Here is a 21,166-nt window from a genome sequence, read left to right on the forward strand (position 1 = left end):
AGGTCTATCGCCATGGGCCGATAGGCTACCGATTGAGTTGTGCCGGACGTGTATTTACCTAACAGTCTGAGTGTGTATCTACTGTTGTATCTGATTTTTTAGTGCTGTCATCTATATTTCAGAAGTGAAGTGAGCGAAGTGTAATGATTGAATATTTGTACTGTTTGTAGGCCTGGTGCTTTCTCTGGCGGACTTTTCAACCCGGAGATCGACTCGCACTTGCTCCTCAAATTTGGGAACCACAGAGAACCAACTTCAGCCAACCACCACTGTGGCGACGGTGGGGGTAGAACCCTGGTCACCGCGATGCGAGCCACACAGTTTGAGCAGCCCTGCCTTAGGGAGAGTGTGGAATTTCGAAAAGTCTCTTCTTAGAGTCAGTGCAAAATAAAAATACTGACCAAATTTCGTATTCATAGCTTCAGCGGTTTCGGCTCAGATTGATTCTGCATATTATCTTCATACAATCTTATGACTCCTTCAGTGGTGGAATTTCGAGAAAAAAACCCATTTTTTTAATGGATCTCTCCATCATGAAATGGAACTACTTATTAAATTTCACATTTGAAGCTACATCTGTTTCGGCTCGGCGTGATTTCTCTATGCAACCTTTTGAAAACCCCACCCTCCCCCATGACCCTTCCTATTAAGGGTCGAATTTTGAAAAACTCATTATTAACAAAGCCCTTTACGTCATAAAATAAAACCACTATCCGATTCTCATATTTATGGCATCAGTCATTTTGGATAGGCGATGAAGAATCAATAAATCAGTCGGTCAGTCAGGACATACCATTATATACAAAGTGCATTGCTAACAGGGCGTATGGTATTTTATTGTACTTCCAACTAGATCCAAATAACACGTAGTGCTCAGATACGTCATTCATATTGTAAGGATTTGTATTGCTATTAAAATAAAGACATTAACTGTTTAAACGGAAACCCTGCGCTCAAGAACCCAATTACCAAACTGCTGTCTTGTCACTTCTGATGCCAAAAAAAAAAAAAATCGACGTTTCTAAGTGCGATACTCGAATTCGAAAAACGTAGGAAAGTTGGAGAAAAAACAACGTTAAATGCAGATAAAACGTCCTGTTACGCGATATTTCGGTTAGGTGAATTTTCAATCAATATCAAAGTACACAATATAGGTAGAGTAAGTTTTGTTATCATTCAAAACTTGAAAAGGCAAATAATTAACTCACTTTCCTCGGATCCCCTCCGAAACTTCGAATGTTATCTTTGATCCATTGCAAAGCGCACAGCTGGTCCCATATTCCGTAATTACCCCTGGAATCCATTAGAACATTATCGACGAGCATATCCATCGCCAAGAAGCCAAGCGTGTATAGTCTGTAGTTCATAGACACGAACACAACGTTGAGTTTGTCGGCGAGGTCGCCAGAGGGACTCAAACCCTCTTCGTGGCCTTTTCCGAACTGGAGGAACCCACCGTGTATATAGACAAGAACTTCGAGTTCTCCACGAGTATTTGTATTCTGTAAAAAGAAAAGCTATTATTAGATTATAATCTGATAAATGATGTGTAGAAATTTTGGTAGGAATTTATGAATATGGTAAATAAAAAGGATCCAGAGGCGAATTTATGGTTCTTTCGCTTGTAAGCTACAAGAATCCCCCCCCCCCGTTCTGATTTTCTTTCTTCCAATTCTCCTCCCTGTAGAGTACGCCGCTATAAATAAATCTGTATCTCTTTTGATCACCCACATGCTTGCGTACACTTTTGTTCACTCACATAGTCTCGAGGTCACTCTTTCGGTCGTGCACATGCTTACACACTATTTTAATCACAAACTTTCTAGGTCACTCTTTTTGCCGTTTACTGACCTGGACCTTGCTCACTGGGTCACTCCGATACTCACTAACTCTTTAGGTCAGATTTTTGGTGGCTTATTGACCTGGTAATTCGCTCACGAAGTCACGCTTTTGGTCATTCACATGTTTTCACACTATTCTGGACACTCTACACGATATTTCATACTCTATGTCACTTTTCTTGTAATTACCATGCTCCCAGAATCTCTAGGTCACTCTTAGATACATAGTCACGCACTGTGTCCTGTTTCCACGCTCTGTAGGTGGCTTGTTTGGTAACTAATGTGCTTGCGCACTTTTTTGCTTACTCACGTGCTTGCACACACACTTTTATTCGCTCACATGCTTGCCACAAACTCTCTAAGACACCCGTTTGGTCACTCACTGACTTAGCCCCCCCCCCTCCCCCAGTCAGAAGCGAAATTATGGAATTATGGTTTAACAACCTGTGATGTATAGACATTTCTCCGCCCTTCTGCTATTCTACTAATTTTCTTGATCGCTCATTCCCCAAATTTTCCTCCCCACCGATATCGCCGGCCGGGCCTACATCCCGCAAAGCACTCCCCCTATTGTAAATACGTCACTAACAAGGTTCTAATATTGATTGATACATCCAAAAACCCGATATAAAACAGAGAATTATCATTTGTTAGCGTTATTATTGGTAAGGAAATGCCATAAATATTTTATTCTTGCGTTCAGCAGCGATTCGCTTTCCGACTCCGAAAGAAAGAGCGAGAGACAGAGATGATACTAAATATGAAGGAGCACTATGGTCCTCTTTTATCTACTCGTGTTTCGGATATTCATATGATGTATTCGTCATGTCAAATGTGTTTGTTGTTGGTCATTTATATTAATAACTTCCATAGAAATAGAGGCGAGGAAGACATCTTTTGTATCGTCTCAATCTTCGCAAGGGCTAATATTAACGGCGTCTGCAGGAATAGAGACGGATTGTCGGATGGCGCCTTTCAGTTCCTCAACCCTGGGATCATCCATCCATAGTATGCTCTGCTTCTTTTCTTCTTATCTTCGCGTATGTAATGAATCGAGTTTCTCCTAAACTCATCTTTTCTCGAAGTGACAGCGAGTAAATTTTGTTTCGAGTTGAACCATCCAGTCTTTTGATTATGAATCCATATCCATGGACAAAACGGATACGATACAGATTCCATCACATATAAAACAGGCACTGAGATAATATCTCATGGGAAATTAATAAATTAATTTATTATAGTTTATAAAAATTTATTTAATTTGTACTAAAAAAATTTATTTATTTTAGTTCATTATTTCATAAAAATTTACAGAATTGTCGAGAAATCGTAAAAAATATTCAAAAGTTAATAAAAAATCTACTAACTGACATTAAAAAAGGGTGTTTCGCACAGAAATGCTCATCATGGCCTAGAGCGTTTTTTCCCCCGATAAATCAAAAGAAAATTCACTCACAGGTGACGCTGTAAAACGAAAAATTCGACACGCAACGAAAACTGTGCGTAATTAATGTTTAACCTCTTCACACTTTAGCCAGAACAGGTTATTTGAAAAAAAAAAAAAGCTTTTTGATTGTCTTGTGTTTATTGTGCGTCAAAATTTTCCTTTAAAAAGAAAGAAATAGTTAAATAATTAATCAATTAATTAACTGATTTGGGTCGATATTTTCAACAGAATCATTTGAATTAAGTACGTATATGTCTACCCAGGTCTTAACCTGAAAAGAAAGTGGTCATTTATTACCGTTGAACATATGCGTATCTCTAGAACGAAGAGATCATGAATTTCATGGACACGCCCTTACCCGTTTAGATGTAGCCTGGGCTACAAAGGGCGCTCATATTCAAATACAATACTTTTATGTAACGGAAATTTTCATAAACAATTTTTATACACTATTCGTATCGATTTTTTCGTTTCACAGTGCCACCTATGAGCGAAATTTGAACTTTTTATAACACATAAAAAAATACAAACAAATCTAGGTCACGATAAGTATTTTAGTGCAAACTGCACCTTTTTTTGTCAGTTAGTTGATTTGTTATTCATTTTTAGAAAGTATACAAGGACTTTCCGTCCTCCCTGTATTTTCTTTTACAATTTGTACGCTGATCCGTCATAACATACGTCCAGTTATCTTAGAAACTGTTCTCATATTTTTGATATGAAAAACGAATTTCATTCATCTTGAACTAAATACTAACATTACTTGACCATATACACAACTCGCAAACAATCCTCTAGGGAATTTCTGAGGAGTTGATGCATGGGAACATGGTGTGTATGTGTGTGTGTTTATGCGCAAGAGGGGAGACTTCATGTCTCTCTATTTACTGCAACATTCATCTAAACATCAAATGCATCGACGGAGATACGGGGAGGGGGGCGTGGGTGGCCATTGCTCCCCCCCCCCCAGCATCAAAGGTTAAGTCGACTGATCTAATGCATATATGTAGACATAAATTGACGTCATCATCATCGTGCCCCCAGCAATAATGACCGTGCCCCCCCAGACTTCCAAGTCTATCTCGGCCTATGATCACATGATCAACGTAAGGCGACGCCAGCTTTTCGATTGACTACACAAGCACTCTCTAGACATTACGTGGTATCTGAAAGACGTCAAACATTACTCGATTGACTGCAAGCGCTCTCTAGGTGTCAGGCGACACAAGTAGGAAGATGTTGATCTCTGGATTGACTGCGAACGCCCTATGACGTCACGTGATCCACGTAGACGTCAGGCTTTCAGCTGAGTGAGAATAAGTCTCCTAAAGAAGTGGGCGGACACACCACCCTCCATCTGTCAGCGGCAAAACCAGTTTTTGTTCAAAGAGGAATCTAATTATTGAAAAATTACCGTAGGGAACAGTGATTGGCTAAGGAGATAATATTGACATCACTTCACTCAAAAGTGTTCAGATAAGTCAGCCTCTGCATGAGCCGACGAGTAAGGAGCCTCATCACCTTCTTCCTTCGAGTGGCAAAACAATTATTTTGTTCAAAGTGACGTCTAAAGGCTCAATTACATTGGGCGAGTTTACTAGCTATTTTCCCGTCGAGTAAAGTAGCTGGCGAGCAAATCGGTTTCAACTAGCGCAGCTAATTTCAATTACACAGGACTAGTAAAATCGCTCACTAGATATGAGCGAGCAACCCTTTTTCTTTCCCTTCCTTTTTGCGTATTGTCGTCTTTCTCTTTTCTTGAGAGCCAAAGCGAGAGGGGGAAAAAGTATCCACGTCCATATTGCACCCGAGAAATGACAAAAACGTCGGCGTGTAGCGAGAAAAGTAGCCTACCCTTCAACTTTTCTCGCACTAGCAGAGCGAGTGGCGATTTTACTTGATAACGTTATTACACAGGGCGAGTTTAGTTGCAGCGATTAAAACCGCAAGCGAGTAGCTAGTAAACTCACGCAATGTAATTGATCCTTGATCGTTGAAAGAAAAAGATGACAGGAAACATCAATTGGATATGGGGAAAATGCTGACGTCTCACTTGTGCTCAAAGGTGACAGATAAGACAACCTAGGGTTTAAAAGAGCCCTCACTAGACGTCACTTGATGTACGTAGAAAGACGTCAATTCCTCGACTAACTCCCAGTTAGGGTAATATAAAACCCCTATTCCCCATCTTTGAGCGTATGTGTGACGTCAGTATTATCACTGAAGCAATCGCTGTTTTCCCTATCCTGCTTTTTTATTCTTCTAACGGTTAGACATCCCTCTTCGAGCGTAAAACCATTTTTTTGTTCCAAGATGAAGAATGATGAGTCCGCCCTCCTCAATAGCCGCCTTAACTGCTAGCGTCCTACAGATGTCACAAGATGTACGTAGAAAGAAAGTCTCTGGGTTGATTGCGAACGCACCAAATATCGATTGTAATTTAAACTATTGGATTTATAAAACTGTTATTAGCATTTACCAAGCATTTTCTAAAGTCGGTTTTTGTATGGAACAAGAAAACACACTGATTTTATGGAAGTTAATTTTCTTCCTTGGAAAAGAGCTGATTATACGCAAGTGCGGCGTTTTTAATGTAAATAATGTTTTTTCACGGGAGTTTATTTATTTATTTATTTGCATAAACTCACACAGTCGCAAAACCCAAGGGATACGGTATTTTAAATAAAAACATTTTGAAAAATAAGGAGGGGGAGAAAAAATATTCGAATACTTTAATTTACATACTGTATAGAAAACGAGTAAAAAAATGCACCTAAAAACTGATTTTAAATAATTTAATGTAAGAATTTATCTTTAAATTTATCATTTAATGATTCTAGATTTAATCACGTTTCTTGAGGGCATTAAAAAAAAGGATTTTTTTTTTATTTAAATATATAAACGTGTGAATTTGTTTTCTAAGTAATAAAAGATCAAAATTTACTTTATAACTCCAAAATAGTGGGGAAAATATTGGATTTCTCTAATAATTTAGTAGAAATTGAAAGAAATGTGAATCACGTATTTTTACATGAAGAAATAATTTGGAAAGGAAGCTTCAATTTAATTTACGTAACACACCATGGAATACAACACAAATCGCCAATTATGCGTAAGACTTTTTTTAAAGGAACAATATGATTTTAATAGAAGTAAACGATAGTGTGAATGAGATTAAGGCATTAAAAAATATGAAAAATGACGCCCCGATAATGACCTGTTTTTGGTATTTCTTTCTTAGACTTCTTTCGTACTTTCATTCGCTCGGTACTTCGAATAACGGTAACCGTAAATAACTTGGATTTATTTGAATTGTTCAGTTTTAATTGATCGACAGGACTCACCGCTGTTGTTGAAAAATATTCAACAAATATATAATTGAGGTCTTCTGGAAGGACTTTACAATTCCTGAGGTCACCAAGGGTTTTTTATGTGTGTGTGAATGTATTATATGTTTTCTTCGTGTATTAATATGTCGCGTAGTTTTATTAGATATTCGTTACAGAGCAATTACAAACACAGTCACAATCCAACAAGAACACAAAAACATATATGAACATTCCATGAAAAATAATCAATAATAAAAAAAGACAAGAATAAAATATATCTTGTTAATGGCTAGTCTTGCAGTCGAGTTAATAATGATACTTGAATATCTGTCCTATTTTGAGTCTTGCCACAATATGTTTTCTTCGTGTATTATATGTTTTCTTCGTGTATTATATGTTTTCTTCGTGTATTATATGTTTTCTTCGTGTATTATATGTTTTCTTCGTGTATTATATGTTTTCTTCGTGTATTATATGTTTTCTTCGTGTATTATATGTTTTCTTCGTGTATTATATGTTTTCTTCGTGTATTATATGTTTTCTTCGTGTATAATATGTTGGTTTGTGTATTATACAGGGGATTCAAATTGTTTGTCCGTAGGACTAACTATGTAACCGTTGACATTAGAAGTATACTTACAATTACAAAAAAATATTTCAAATGATATGCGGTTCTTTCAAGTCACGCAATTTTCTTGAAGGAACGTAAAAGAAAACACTTTTTATACTCTTTCCGTGTACATACATTTTTTTTTGTATTTATGTATGTCGATTTGTATATCATATGTTCGAATATGTGTATCATATGTTTGTCTTTGAATATTATATTTTGGACTTTGTGTATTATCAGTTGCATTTGTGTATTATCAGTTGTATTTGTGTATTATCAGTTGTATTTGTGTATTATCAGTTGCATTTGTGTATTATCAGTTGCATTTGTGTATTATCAGTTGCATTTGTGTATTATCAGTTGCATTTGTGTATTATCAGTTGCATTTGTGTATTATCAGTTGCATTTGTGTAATAAAAATAAAACCTCGATTGGCATGAATAAAGGTAACAGTGACCGTCAAATGCAGACTGATGATCGTCAACATTGACGTATTGTCTCTTAGAAACAGTGTGTCTATTTTGATCCATTAAGGACTACATTTTCCTTTCTCTCTGGGCCTCATCGAACTTAGGCCGCAAATAAAGTTACCCTTATCTTTATCCTGCGCAACAAAAAAAAAAACAAAACGAAAACTAGATGATAGTCAAGGCACACACAAACTGATAAGTTTGCCTTGTCCGCTGCGTGGACGGACGGGTCATCGGTAATCCCTCCCATTCTTAATTCGTTGTATAAGCAAAGAACTGAAATCAACTTACAGAGGATGTTTCCAGTTTGGGTGTCCAAACGTTCAAATAGAGACAATCCTCTTTGCCCTCGAACTGTTTGCTGTAAGGATTGAGCTGGAAACAAGGGGAGCCGAACTCTGTGGCTCTGTGAACTTCGTTCTGTTGGCACCACTTCTCTTCGATCCACAAAGGCACGGGTTTTCTCCATCGCAGCGTACCCAGCGGTGGCTTTGCGTAAGGAATACCCTAAATACACGTAAAGAAAACACAATCAAAAGAAAGTATTGTATCAAATGGAATCGAACGCTATTTACTGAAACGTCTCTTAGAAACATGGAAACATTTAACAAAATGAACGTAAAATACAGGGTGGTCATAAAATATTTTTGCCGATATACGAGCCCATGGCGACCACAAAAACCGATAGATGCGAATGAGATTCGAGATATTGTTGTTTCCCAATGTGCGCTCGTAAATAGAGAGGAAAAACAAGCTCTAGCATTCGCGGTTACCGTCACAGCGAAAATGTTAGCAAAGAATCGAATGACAGCACTCATTTTTGTGTACTGCAAAGTGATCGACGCAGTGGAAAAACGTGAATGATGTTGGAACGATACCTGTTTATAGCATGATAAACGCCGGCGCAAAACGCAGACAAAGAAACATGAGGAAAAAACCAATGCAGATTGCATTACTGTAGCGGGAAGTCCTCCACCAAGGGGATGGGGCTCTTAGGTGAGATCTTTTTTTTTTTTCTGCGTTTTGTAATGTCGTTTATGATGCTAAAGTTACCGTTCTGACGCCATTCATGGTTTTTCAGTGCAGTGATCACTTAGCAATGCATAAAAAGGGGGTGCTACAATTTGAATTTTTTTTTTCAAAAGATTTTCGCTGTTACCGTAATCGTGAAAGCTATGTTTTCTTTTTCTCTCGTCATTCCCGAACTCATATTTTGAATCACCTATATCCACAAGTGTACGCAGGAGACGGGTGCTCAGGTGGATCATACCTCTCCCTCAAATCCGACCAAATTATGAAAAAAATTAATATTTCAGTGAGAGAGAAATTGAAACATCAAAAAGAAATACCCTTTTTATTGCATAATTTACCAATTTCCTTTAATTTAAATGCTTTTGAAGGGCGGTAACTCAAAATTTCCCAGTAAGATAATTTTTGTGCCACACCCGCCCCCAAGCGTTTTGTCTTTCCTCCAAAGGTCAATTCTGCGTACGCCCCTGCCTATATCTCGAATTTCATTCGTATTCGTTGATTTTTTGCGACCGCTAGGGGCTCGTATATCAGCAAAGTTATTTCATGACTATTCTGAAAATATAATAAAGTAATATTAACTTCTACGTATATTCAGAACTAGTTGACTGATTATCACATGTACAGGATAGCGTGAATAATTGTTGTAATAGTAAAATAATATACAGTATGTTTCAGAATTCACGGTGCAAAGGTTGCAGGTGATGGAACGAAAATAGAGGAACGTTAATCACGCCTAAGATGAATGGCAGAAACCAAATCGGTAAAGAGGGAGTGGTTCCTTATAATAGACTGACAAAAGTGTGACGTCAGTATCATCGCTATAGCCAATCACTGTTCCCTGTCCAGCGTTTTTAACGACTTATCCCTTAGCATGGAAAATCTATTCTTTGCTCGAAGATGGGCGACGTGCGTGCACTGCTCTCCAGGTACCTTAATGGGAGCTGTTCACAGCAACTGCTGTCCGTTGAGCTGTGTCATTATGGACAGGACATGAATTAACAGAATTTAATTCAGTCTGAACATTCCGACCAAAGAATAATTTCTGATAGAAGGAATTATAAGTCGTTCATGCTTCCGAAAGGCGTGTGGCAAATTACATAACCTTCCATCAACTGCATCAGTGACTGCGAAAGTAGCAAGCATTTTCAACTAAGGCAGGCATTTTCAACACATTGCTCGAGATCACCACGGTGCTCACGGTGCTGAAGCACTCAGCTTACTCGATGCTCGTTTCTGATTTCATGCACGCGAGCACTTGATTAACGTTCCAATAAAACACCTTGTATAAACTGCATTCAAGGATTGAAATTATCCTGATTTCATGAATTTGTATGTCATACTTGCCGCATAAGTGTGCTTCTCTTTTGATGGTGGGTATTGGGTGCGGGCAGTGCTCGCGACTAGAAAAGGTTGAAAACCTCTGATCTAGGGTCATGCAGGATGTATCTTCAGACATTGCTGCAAAGATTTACGTAGCTGCTGGCAACATATAGTACATTTCAGGTAATTCCGACAATGTAGGACACGGGCATGACTGTGTGAAAACTGCGTTCCCGTCAGTAATTGCGCATCCGATCAGTTTGCAGTGCTAATAATAATTTCATCACACAGCAAGTACTACGACACCGTCATGTATCTAGTAATCATTCCTCTGGGAAATTTCTAACGAATTGCTGCATGTAGTCATGACGCGTGTACGTGTGTGCATTTGACGCGTGTTTGTATGTGTGGAGAAATCATAATATTAAGTATACTTAAGTATGCCGATTGATGATTGAAATAATTTTACTTTTTGCCGCATTCATTGAGTGTAGCCATTTCCTGTATGTCTTATTATAACGTTTCCGGATACCTCATACTTAGGAAACGCTTTAATATCTCCAGCTCGTAACATTTACACCATGAATTTAAGCCTCTCTCTGTATAATGTTATACAGAAAGTAGATTGTAATTATAGATCCGGGAAGTTTAGGCAATAAAAATGGCTGAAATAGGTAGGCAAAAAGGCACTGAAAATGCCAAAAATAAGCACTAAAAAAAGTCATTTATAATTTATGAAAAAAGGAAAAGTAGCCAAAAGCTACGGTGTTAAAGGTCAGAGAACCATCTGAAATCTTGGCTCACTGCACTCACGCAATCTACATTCCATAATGGATTAAAATAACTGCATTATTTGACAAGTTAGGTTGATATCATCATGCCAAAGGAAAAGTGTTTTTGTTCCCTCGACATTAGGTCAGAGTTAGATAAAATCGAATACTTCATTCGTGATTAGCAAGCACGTGAAATAGTTTCAGCTGAAATGTCAGGATAGTCATATCAAAACTATAACGTTTTTATATAGAATTTTTTAAAAGGCATTTTCATGATAACGGCATATTTTTCTCAAACTTTTAAAACTTTAAACTTTGTATTCAGTCGGTCTGCATCTCGATTTGAAAAAAAAAAACTCAAATTCTGGACGCATGTTTTTTGCCAAAATAACTTGCCATGATTAAAAACCATAGTCCTATTAATTATGTACAGTACACATACACAATTCGTTAGCATAATCTCATTAGCTAGACATGATAACATCTACTGTTTACACTCACTTTTGCAAATTATTTTTATAATTTCCAGATAATAATCATTATTTGCTTATTTATAAGTGAATCTTTGTTTCACAAATGCGTCCTATGTAAAGTTTGCGCCAAACATTTAGAAATGAATTTGATAAAGAGAAAACGACGATACAAATCATGGTTTCCATGGATAAGATCTCAATAATTGTAGATTTTCTCTTTTATTACGAAAACGTTTTAAAAATGATCGATAGAGGATGTAAAAATACGATATTCTAAGCAAATTGATGCAAATTAGATCGTCCATGAACTGGATAGATGAACGTGCATACTTCTTTCTCTGCTGACATCCTGAATTTCTATCATATGATTCGTACCCGTACATGCTGATTTAGAATTCGTGAGACCAAGGCATACATGCGCACGCAACCCATGGCCAGAGGACCAAATTTGACACCTGACCATAAACGTAATTTTTTTAAATGATCAAAGTGGCACATTTCCAGATCACTCAAGTGACCCTCGCTACAGTTCCATGCCACTTCAGTGGCCAAGCCATATTCCCACATCCGTTAAGTGGCCTAGCGCACATTTTTGTATGACCCACGGCGCTGTTCCATATAACTTAAGTGGCCTGCTCAAACACACATATCCTAGCTTACTTGAGTGACTCGCGGTATATTTGCAGATCCTTTGATTGACCTGCTGCACAGTGTCAGAACCCTTCAGCGTGGCACAGTTCTTGAACACTCTAGTGGCGCGTAGCACAGTTCGACATCACTTAAGTGGCCCGTGGCCCAGTTCTGCATCACCTAAATGTCCCGCGGCAAATTCACAGGTAATTTACAAGCGCGACTGTTCCGGAACACTCTAGTGGCGCGTAGCACAAGTCTACATCACTTAAGTGGCCCGGGGCCCAGTTCTGTATCATATAAATGTCCCGCGGCAAATTCACAGGTAATTTGCAAGAGAAACAGTTCTGGATCATTCAAGCGGTCCACGGCACAGACCCCAATAATAAAAAAAAAAAATTTAACCGATATTCGACGGATTCTAATTCTACAATTGGACCCCGATATAACGCAGATTCAATGCATGAATTTTTTGAATTTTGAGAAGTTCCTGTGCGAAAATGCGGTAATATCGTAACCGTTCGCTAATGGCAATCCATCATATCACAGTCACAATTCGGTAATTTTTTTTTTTAAAAAGCCGCTGTGGTGGTCGAGTGGTTATAGTGACGGACTCGCGATGCGAGGATCCGGGTTCGAACTCTACAGTGGTGGTCGGCTGAAGTTGGTTTTCTGTGGTTCCCAACTTCAAGGCGCAAATGCGTGCCGATCTCCCCGTTAAAAAATCTCGCCACAGAGAGCAACAGTCCTACAACGATAAATCATTCACTCGTAACACTTCACTCATAGTTAGAAAAACCGGTGGCAGATGGCAGCACTACACATAACAAGCATTACAGAGAAACAAAAACTTCACGTCAGGTTTCACTACACGTATACGCACATTCACGCATGTACCGATTCGTTGGGGGTTCCGCGGGGGGGGGGTGTGGGCGGGGTGCATGTGTGGTGTAGCAGTAGTAGGTAGGGCCTCCAAAAAATGGCTCGGGGATCCATGATGTTCTTAATAGGTCAGCCACCTCGTTGGGCAGTTTGCCTGTTGTGGCGTTGTATTTGTATTTGTAACCGTTACATAATTTTCTTCCTCTATTTTACGAATAATAATTCTGGTATACTGGATTCGTTAAATCAGGGTCCGACTACATTTATAAAATACACTACCGAGACTCATATTTGGGATATTTTTCCCATATCATATTCCCCAATTACACTAGGCCCTAGTCTAATTGGCACCCTAGTGACTAGGGTATTCTAGATAATCCTCGGCCGGTAAAAGCGATAAATTTCAAGTATTTATCAAATTTACCAGGACCGCTTGGGGTATTGCGTGTAATCACCGGTAAAAGTGAAAATGTTTTTAGCATGCATCAAATTTACAAACGCCGCTTCGGTATTATGCATAATTGCCGTTGAAATGTTTAAAAATGACATTTTTTCGCATTTATCAAATTTAACAATTAAACTTGTGTACCATACGTAATACATAATCACCGGTGAATAGAACGGTGCATGAGTATCATGCATAATTGTCGATAAAAAATTATATTTGTTTAGTATTAATCAAATTTACCAACAAAACTTGGGTCATATGCATAATTTCCTTAAAAAAGCGATAAATTTATCAAAAATTACCAACACGATTTGCGAATTATGCATTATAACCGATTTATCACATTTACCGAAACATTTCGGGTTATATTAGAGGTTTTCAATTATCCGGGTATCGATGGAGCCTAAGCATCAAAAGGAGAAAGGCTTTTTTAAGTTGGTGATGCAAAAAAAAGCGGTTGCCGTGAAAAGTTTGAGGGCTCCTGGGTTAGGTATTAAAAAAACAGTATTTACAAACCGCATCGTTGGATTTTGTACAAAACGCTGTTGCATGTTTGGGAACGCTATATCGAAGTGCTGAAAAATTAGAAGAGTTGGAAACAGTTTGCACATAATTTTTTTTTCAAAAAAAAATAACTCTGGCATAAATTGATTTCACAAAATAGACTTTGGCTTTAATGAAAGTAATATGCACATCAGATGTTTTGCATTTACATTGCTTAAGGGTTACAGTACAAACATATATATGGAAAATAGGCTCATCGAACAAAATTTGAGCCCATTCCATTCACTTTATTTGGCTGTGAAGCACGAAATGGTTACTTACACCCACGACAAATGACAAAGCGACCTTCGCCGGATTCTTTAATTCAGCCTTGTAAATGTACATCGAATTGTCTAACAGTGTCTTGTAATTGCAAAAAATCAGGATTAACATGTATCCTGATGTGCAAGTGTGTAAACAATGATTGCCAAAATAAAATTGACTGATTATTTGTCCTTATTTCGCATATTTCTCTGTTTGAATTTGCTCTTTCTTATTGAATTTTTTTTATCAACACACAATAATTTTGTTTATTGATAATTTTCATTTTTATATTTCATTTAACAACCTCTATCATTAATTTTATCACCAGAAAAAGCTAACTATTTTCATTACATTGATTTTTAAAATGGCTATAGCATTTTCTCAACGAATTTTTCTGATACCTAAAGGGGGGGGGGGGTAAAAAAATATTAGACCATAGAATGGACCGGAAACATCCAGAATATTGATATTTGATCTGTCGTGAGCTTATATCAATTGATAAAATGCGGTCCTTATATTTTGCATACTCGCCTGCACTACTCATCTAGTTAGCGATTTTACTAGTCCTGTAATTGAAATTCGCTGCACTAGTTGAAATCGGTTCGCTCTCCAGCTATTTTACTCGCTAGAAAATAGCTAGTAAACTCGCCTAATGCAATTGAGCCTTAAGGGGCAATTCCAGGTTGTGGTGTCACAGGGAGTTTTTCTCGTATAAGGTATATAATGAACGGAATAGTTTACCTCCGGCCGGGGGTCCTGAATTCTAAGACAATTGATACGTTAAAAAAGAAATATGATCAACATAATGGGGTAAATCGAAAAGTTATTCATTCTTAGTTTGAGACAACCATTTTTATGGGCAGTGTATTATGTGAGCCACTGTGCGGTCGTGTGGTCATTTGTGCTGAGCTCTAGTACTGAAAATCCTGGTTTAAAACCAGTTTACGTAACAGTGGTTCTCGGCTGAAGCCGGTTTTCTGCGATTTCCCAGCTTCGAGGTGCAAATGCAACCCCGAGAGAGAGATCTCCCATTTGAAAAATATATCTCCGCAGAGACTTACAATATGATACTGACGTAACATGAAAATTCAAGAACTTCCATCTTCACCTCAGAAAATGGGAGGCAGATGTAAGCACGAATACGAAACAAGCGCAACTCGACAACATAAATATATATGTTAGGGCCTACACATACATTACGGCAAGTGCCGATTTTTTAGAAATTTCGTAGAGGAATGTGCACGAGATGCATGGACGGTTAAATACTACTGTGGAATCTCCCTATACGGACACTCCCCGTTAGCGGACATTTTTCTAATCCCCCGGTCTCGTGGAATAGGGCTTTTATGCATTTCGCACCCTCTCAATAGCGAACAGTAAAACCAGGCAAACTAATTTTTGTTCATAATCGAGAATTTACCATATTCAACAGTGATTATGTATTATCCTAAGCTTATATTGGTAACTACGAAAATAAATAAATTAATTGCTTGACTAAGTGAACATAACTATGGTCCAGGATGCTGATTCTGAATGGTAATGTTGGTTTTGTTTGCACATGTTGATACGTGTGAAGAAGCCAACATTACAAGACTGATAATGTTGTTAGAGAACGTTTATTTCTTCTTCACATTTATTTCAATTTAATTTTTATTGCAAAATATTTGTAGTTCACGAATCATGTGATGAAGGTTATATATTTTTCTATATTCATCAGACTTTCCTACTTTATTTGGAAATTATGCATATAATCACCACCGAAAGTGATAAATATAGTGAAATTTAATCAAACTTTCTTTATCGAGACGATTGGTGATTATGCATGAAATATAATAGAGACCAATGTATCCCTTTTACACACAGTAATATATAGGAACCAATTGCGACTGAAGCAAACGTCGTAAAAATGTGGAAGTTGTATAAACGAGGTTCTGGTGTATATCATACCTCCCCAATAGCGGACACTCCCCGTCAGCGGACAATAGTTTTGGTCCCTTGGGTGTCCGTCATCTAGAGGTTCTTCTGTAGTGGTAGTGTATTATATGGTTTTATTTATTAGTTTTCCTCTTTTGTCATACATGCGTTTATACGTTGCTACAATTTTCGTTATATTTAATATCCATATTTTTAATATTTTTATGGACATATTAGGCATCAGACACCTCGTTTGGAATATTTTCATCGGCATGCAAAGAGTCTTTCTACAACTGAAAAAAACGAAAAAAAAACTCTTCTTAAAATGTACCAAATAGTTAATCCCATCCCACTATAAGTACCAATGAAATACGATAAAAGCATCTGTGATTCTCAGAGTGAGTATAAGGTTATTGGCAAATAATCTCCTCCAATCACACTAAGTCGTTTAGCCGAGTAATAAATCGTAAAATCTATTCATTCAATTGTTTAGAGTAGCTGAATACATGATATGAATCAACTCTGTTGTGTAAATACGTTCGGAATTCGCATATTAACACAATCGATATAAGGATTGCTGTTCTACGTATTCAATCGAATGCATGGAAATGAACGCTTTAGGCATCATGGGCAGTAATTGAAAAGTCTTTAAATATTTATGGAAGATACTCAAAAGCTCGACCAGAACGTTATAGTTCGTCTTGCACATTGTACTTTCGCTAATCCGCCACATATCAGTGCAGGGTGTGCCGGATTATCGAAATCGCCGGATTACTGGAAGTTAATGCAGAAAGCTCATTCGAATAATACAGTAAACGCTGCTTGTTAGAATAATCGATTATGTTGTCATTGGGATATTTTTATGACTTTTTCAAAGTACGGAACGGCCAATAGTATAACATGGGTGCACCATGGTAAATTTGATTCATTTATAACTTTTACCGGAGATTATGCATAATATCCAAGTGCCGATGGTAAATTCGATAAGTACACTGCTGGCCACCGTAAATGCAACACCCTGAAGGAAGCATGCAAATAATATGAAATTTACAACATGCATTAGCGGAGGTGAGATATGCAAATGATTAGAATTTCAGCGCAGACGCACATCACGCGCGCCTGTGGCGCCACTTCAAAGCGCTATTTAAGGCTTGGGGATTTCGACGATTTGAAGTACGGCAATTGTGTTTTTCTTGTGGTTTTTTCAAAAAAACGATCAATTATGCCTCGTAGAAAACAGCGATCATCTTTTGATCAAGTATCCGAGTTCGACAGAGGAAGGATAGTGGCCTACCGAGATTGTGGATTATCTTTCAGGGAAATCGGTAGTCGTGTTGGACGAAACCAAATAACTGTAATGCGGATATGTGATCGTTGGATGCAGGAGGGTACGACGGACCGACGTGTTCGATCGCATCCACCTCAGTGCACCACTTCACGTGATGACAGGCGTATTGTGCGTATGGCAGTGACGGATCGCTCAGCCACATCACGAACCATAGCACAGCACATTGAGTTTGTACCGCATCATCCAGTGTCTGCGCGTACCATTCGACGCCGTTTACAGCAGAGTGGTCTGTCCGCAAGACGTCCATTGCTTCGTCTACCCTTCACGCAGAACCACAGACGTCTCCGCCGCCAATGGTGCAATGAAAGAAGGATGTGGACGGCACAATGGAATGAAATTGTCTTTACCGACGAGTCACGCTTCTGTCTGCAACACCACGATGGTCGGATTCGAGTCTGGAGACACCGTGGAGAGAGGATGTTGAACAGCTGCGTTATGCACCGCCACACTGGTCCTGCACCGGGTATTATGGTATGGGGCGGTATTGGATATCACTCTCGCACTCCTCTAGTACGCATTGCCGGTACTTTAAAAAGCCAGCGCTACATCTCCGAGGTGTTGGAGCCAGTTGTCCTTTCTTACCTTCAGGGCTTGCCCACAGCCATATTTCAGCAGGATAATGCGCGACCACACGTGGCACGCATTGTCCAAAGGTTCTTCGTCAATCGCCAGATTGAATTGCTTCCCTGGCCAGCTCACTCTCCGGATCTTTCGCTGATAGAAAACATGTGGTCCATGGTTGCTCAACGATTGACCCAGATTACATCCCCAGCTGCCACACCAGATCAACTTTGGCAACGCGTGGAAGCTGCTTGGTCTGCTGTATCCCAAGAACACATCCAAAGTCTCTTTGAATCAATGCCGAGGCGTGTGGCAGCGGTGATCTCCAACAATGGCGGCTACTCTGGCTACTGATTTTGGCAGGAACCACACTTCACAGAAGTCTATAAATTTAATCATTTGATGCTTGGTCAACATGTTATCTACAAAATAAATATTGTTGCGATATCTCTTGTCTTTCTTGGTGTTGCAATTTGGGTGGCCAGCAGTGTAGTTGAAGTTTATTGTCTTTATCTGTGATTATGCATAATGCCCTAAAGTAATTGGTGAATTCGTTAAATAAGAAAAAGAAAAATCCGAATGAGGCTAGTATGTGTGATGAATGTAGTTGGACCTCCTATATTATGATAGCAAATTTCAAGATCGTACCCTGATATAATGGTACACTTCATGTATGAATCATCATGAATAGTATATCATGTAGTACTGTTTATCATGTTTATCAAATGTTACTCACAGCAAGCGGCGTTTGGGTATTTAATCACCTGTAAAAGTGATTAATACTGAGAAATTTACCAACGACGCTTGGGTACTATCCATAATCGCCGATGAAAGTGAATTTATATCAAATTTATGCTGGGCAATTGCGCATAATAACCGGCTATCGTGTATACTAACCTAATTTATATTTGCCGCAACATATATTTCATGTATCTTCCTACATCATTTTCAATTTCATTATTAGTTTAGCAATCCTTACTGACCAATCGATTAATTTATGAGCAGGAATACACTGTTAATACAACATTCATATATTCATGTTGTTTCCACAGGCCTTTAATAGAACGTGACTCTCAAATCATTTGGAAATTATAAGAAAATTATCAATAAACTATATTTCTTACATCTCGAGAGCTTCATATTACTCGATGTCTTTAAAACTGCTGACTAAAATTGTCATGCTATATTATACATAATCGTTACATGAATGACCGTTATATTTAACATAATGATAGACATCGATGCCAAGAGTAAACTAAAATCGAAAATATTAAACGACATTATCATATAAAATTTTAAATAATTGATAAAAATTGAATTTATGATAGATCCTTCTATTATAAATTATCTTAATCCAAATAAGAATTGCATACAAAATTTAAAAAAAAGGATAACTATATATGTGCTACCCTGAATGTATTAAATGCGGTTATTATTACATAATAACGGACGATTATGCATACCTACCAAACATTTTTTGTGAGTTTGATCAATTCCCTAAATTTATCACTTTTACCGGTGGTTATGCATAGCACCAAAGCGTCGCTGGTAAACTTGATAAATTTCTTTAAATTAAACAGTTTTACCCGTGATTATATATAGTACCTATGCGTCATTGGTAAACATGATAAATTTCGCTGAATTATTCACATATGACTTTTCTTACCGAATTCACCTAGGCATAATATTCAGAACCTATTTATTTTCTTCATCACTTTTACCAGTGATTATGCGTAGTACCAAAGCGTCGTTGGTAAATTTTATACGTTTCCCTAGAATAATCACTTTTATCAACGAAATTGGAAAATTCAATAATTACCGTACTTTGAAACATATCACTTTTACCGGATTATGCGTGATATTCAAGCGTCGCGTCGTTTGTGAACATGACAAACCGAACTATATCATGTACTAACCATGATAATTCAGGCATGTATAGTATCATTATATTGGGGTACATGCAATCCTAAGATTTGCTATCATTATATCGGGTACGAACGTAAAATTAGTTGTCTTTATACCGGGGTACGACTATATCAACCATATTAGACTCATTCGGAATTTTTTTCACATTTATCAAATTTACCAATTACACTAGGGTATTATGCATATTCATAGATAAAGGCGATGAATTTTCAAGTATTAATTATTTACCAACGACACTTGGTTATTATTCATATTCATCGGTAAAAGTTGTAAAGTTTTCTGTATTCATTAAATTTAACAATATTACGCATAATCTTCGAGAAAACTTTTTTTTAGTATTTATAAATATTACAAAAAAAAAGACGCTTAGTATAATGTATATTTGCCGCTAAAACTGATAAATGTAATCAACCTATGAAGACGATTGGCCATCGAATGCATAATATAGCCGATTTATCACATTTACCGTAACATATATATGCTACTGTAAATGTGTCAAATCGTTTCTTATGCACAGTCACTGGTTATTATGAATGTGATCACCAATCATTTCGATAAGTCTCATGACTTTCCCAACATTTCTCACTTTTACTAACGATAATTGATAATTCCCAAATGAAATTGGTTACTTTGGTAGATATAGAAGAAATAATATGAAAAATATTGCGTTTATTCAACCAATATTATCAGTCTTACCAGTTTAACCAGGTTATTAATACTGCATGTATTTAGCAATAAAAATTAAGTGAAATTAAAATAAGTGCGAAGAAAATGGAAATATAAATATTTTTCATGGATCTTGTAATGTTGGCTTTCCCTACAATTACGAATACGTGCAAACAAAACAACGTTATTGATCGAACTCATCAATCTAGACCAAATGAATGAATTTAGACCTATGAATAATCACCGATCCCTTCGCAAGCACGATATAATCACCACATGCATTTACACTTTCCTTCTTCTCCGCTAAAGTATATAGATATGCTTTCACATTTCAAATTAGTTTAGCATCAACCGTTGCATTTTGCGGTCGCTCTTACCTTGCATATTTGCCAAGTTAACATACAAATGTTGTCTATTTCTTGAAATATTTTCAATTTTTTTCCTTACGCAAATATAAAAATGAAGAAAAGCAAAACAAGGAAACAACTTTTATATTAAGTCACTCCCCGACTTATGAACATTCGAGTTACGAGCTCTGAAATTTAGAGCCCTCAGTGAATTATAAATTGGCAGTATTTTGCTAAAATGCTCTAGCCGAACCTGACTTCTTGCTGTTTCACATCCCATATCAGAGAATTCACACTAAATTGAGGAACTGGCCATGTTCATAAGTTAGAGAGCAGTCGTAC

The 21,166-nt window shown here is 37.5% G+C and overlaps 1 protein-coding gene across 2 annotated transcripts in view; it reads right to left on the reverse strand.

The window, feature by feature from the left end:
- The window catches only part of LOC149084207 (uncharacterized), a 139,987-nt gene that overhangs the window by 21,885 nt on the left and 96,936 nt on the right, over window positions 1-21,166 (reverse strand). For both annotated transcript variants that reach the window (XM_089234549.1, XM_089234550.1), the window contains 2 exons: window positions 7,989-8,204; window positions 1,209-1,502 (listed from right to left, as the gene is read on the reverse strand). In XM_089234549.1, coding sequence (XP_089090675.1) covers window positions 1,209-1,502; window positions 7,989-8,204 — 510 coding nt within the window. The remainder of the gene's footprint in view (window positions 1-1,208; window positions 1,503-7,988; window positions 8,205-21,166) is intronic.

The sequence above is a fragment of the Pholcus phalangioides genome, unplaced genomic scaffold (genome assembly GCF_987345545.1).
Source record: "Pholcus phalangioides strain wild (caught in Gottingen) unplaced genomic scaffold, Ppha-v1.0 ptg000008l_1, whole genome shotgun sequence".
Lineage (NCBI taxonomy): Eukaryota > Metazoa > Arthropoda > Arachnida > Araneae > Pholcidae > Pholcus > Pholcus phalangioides.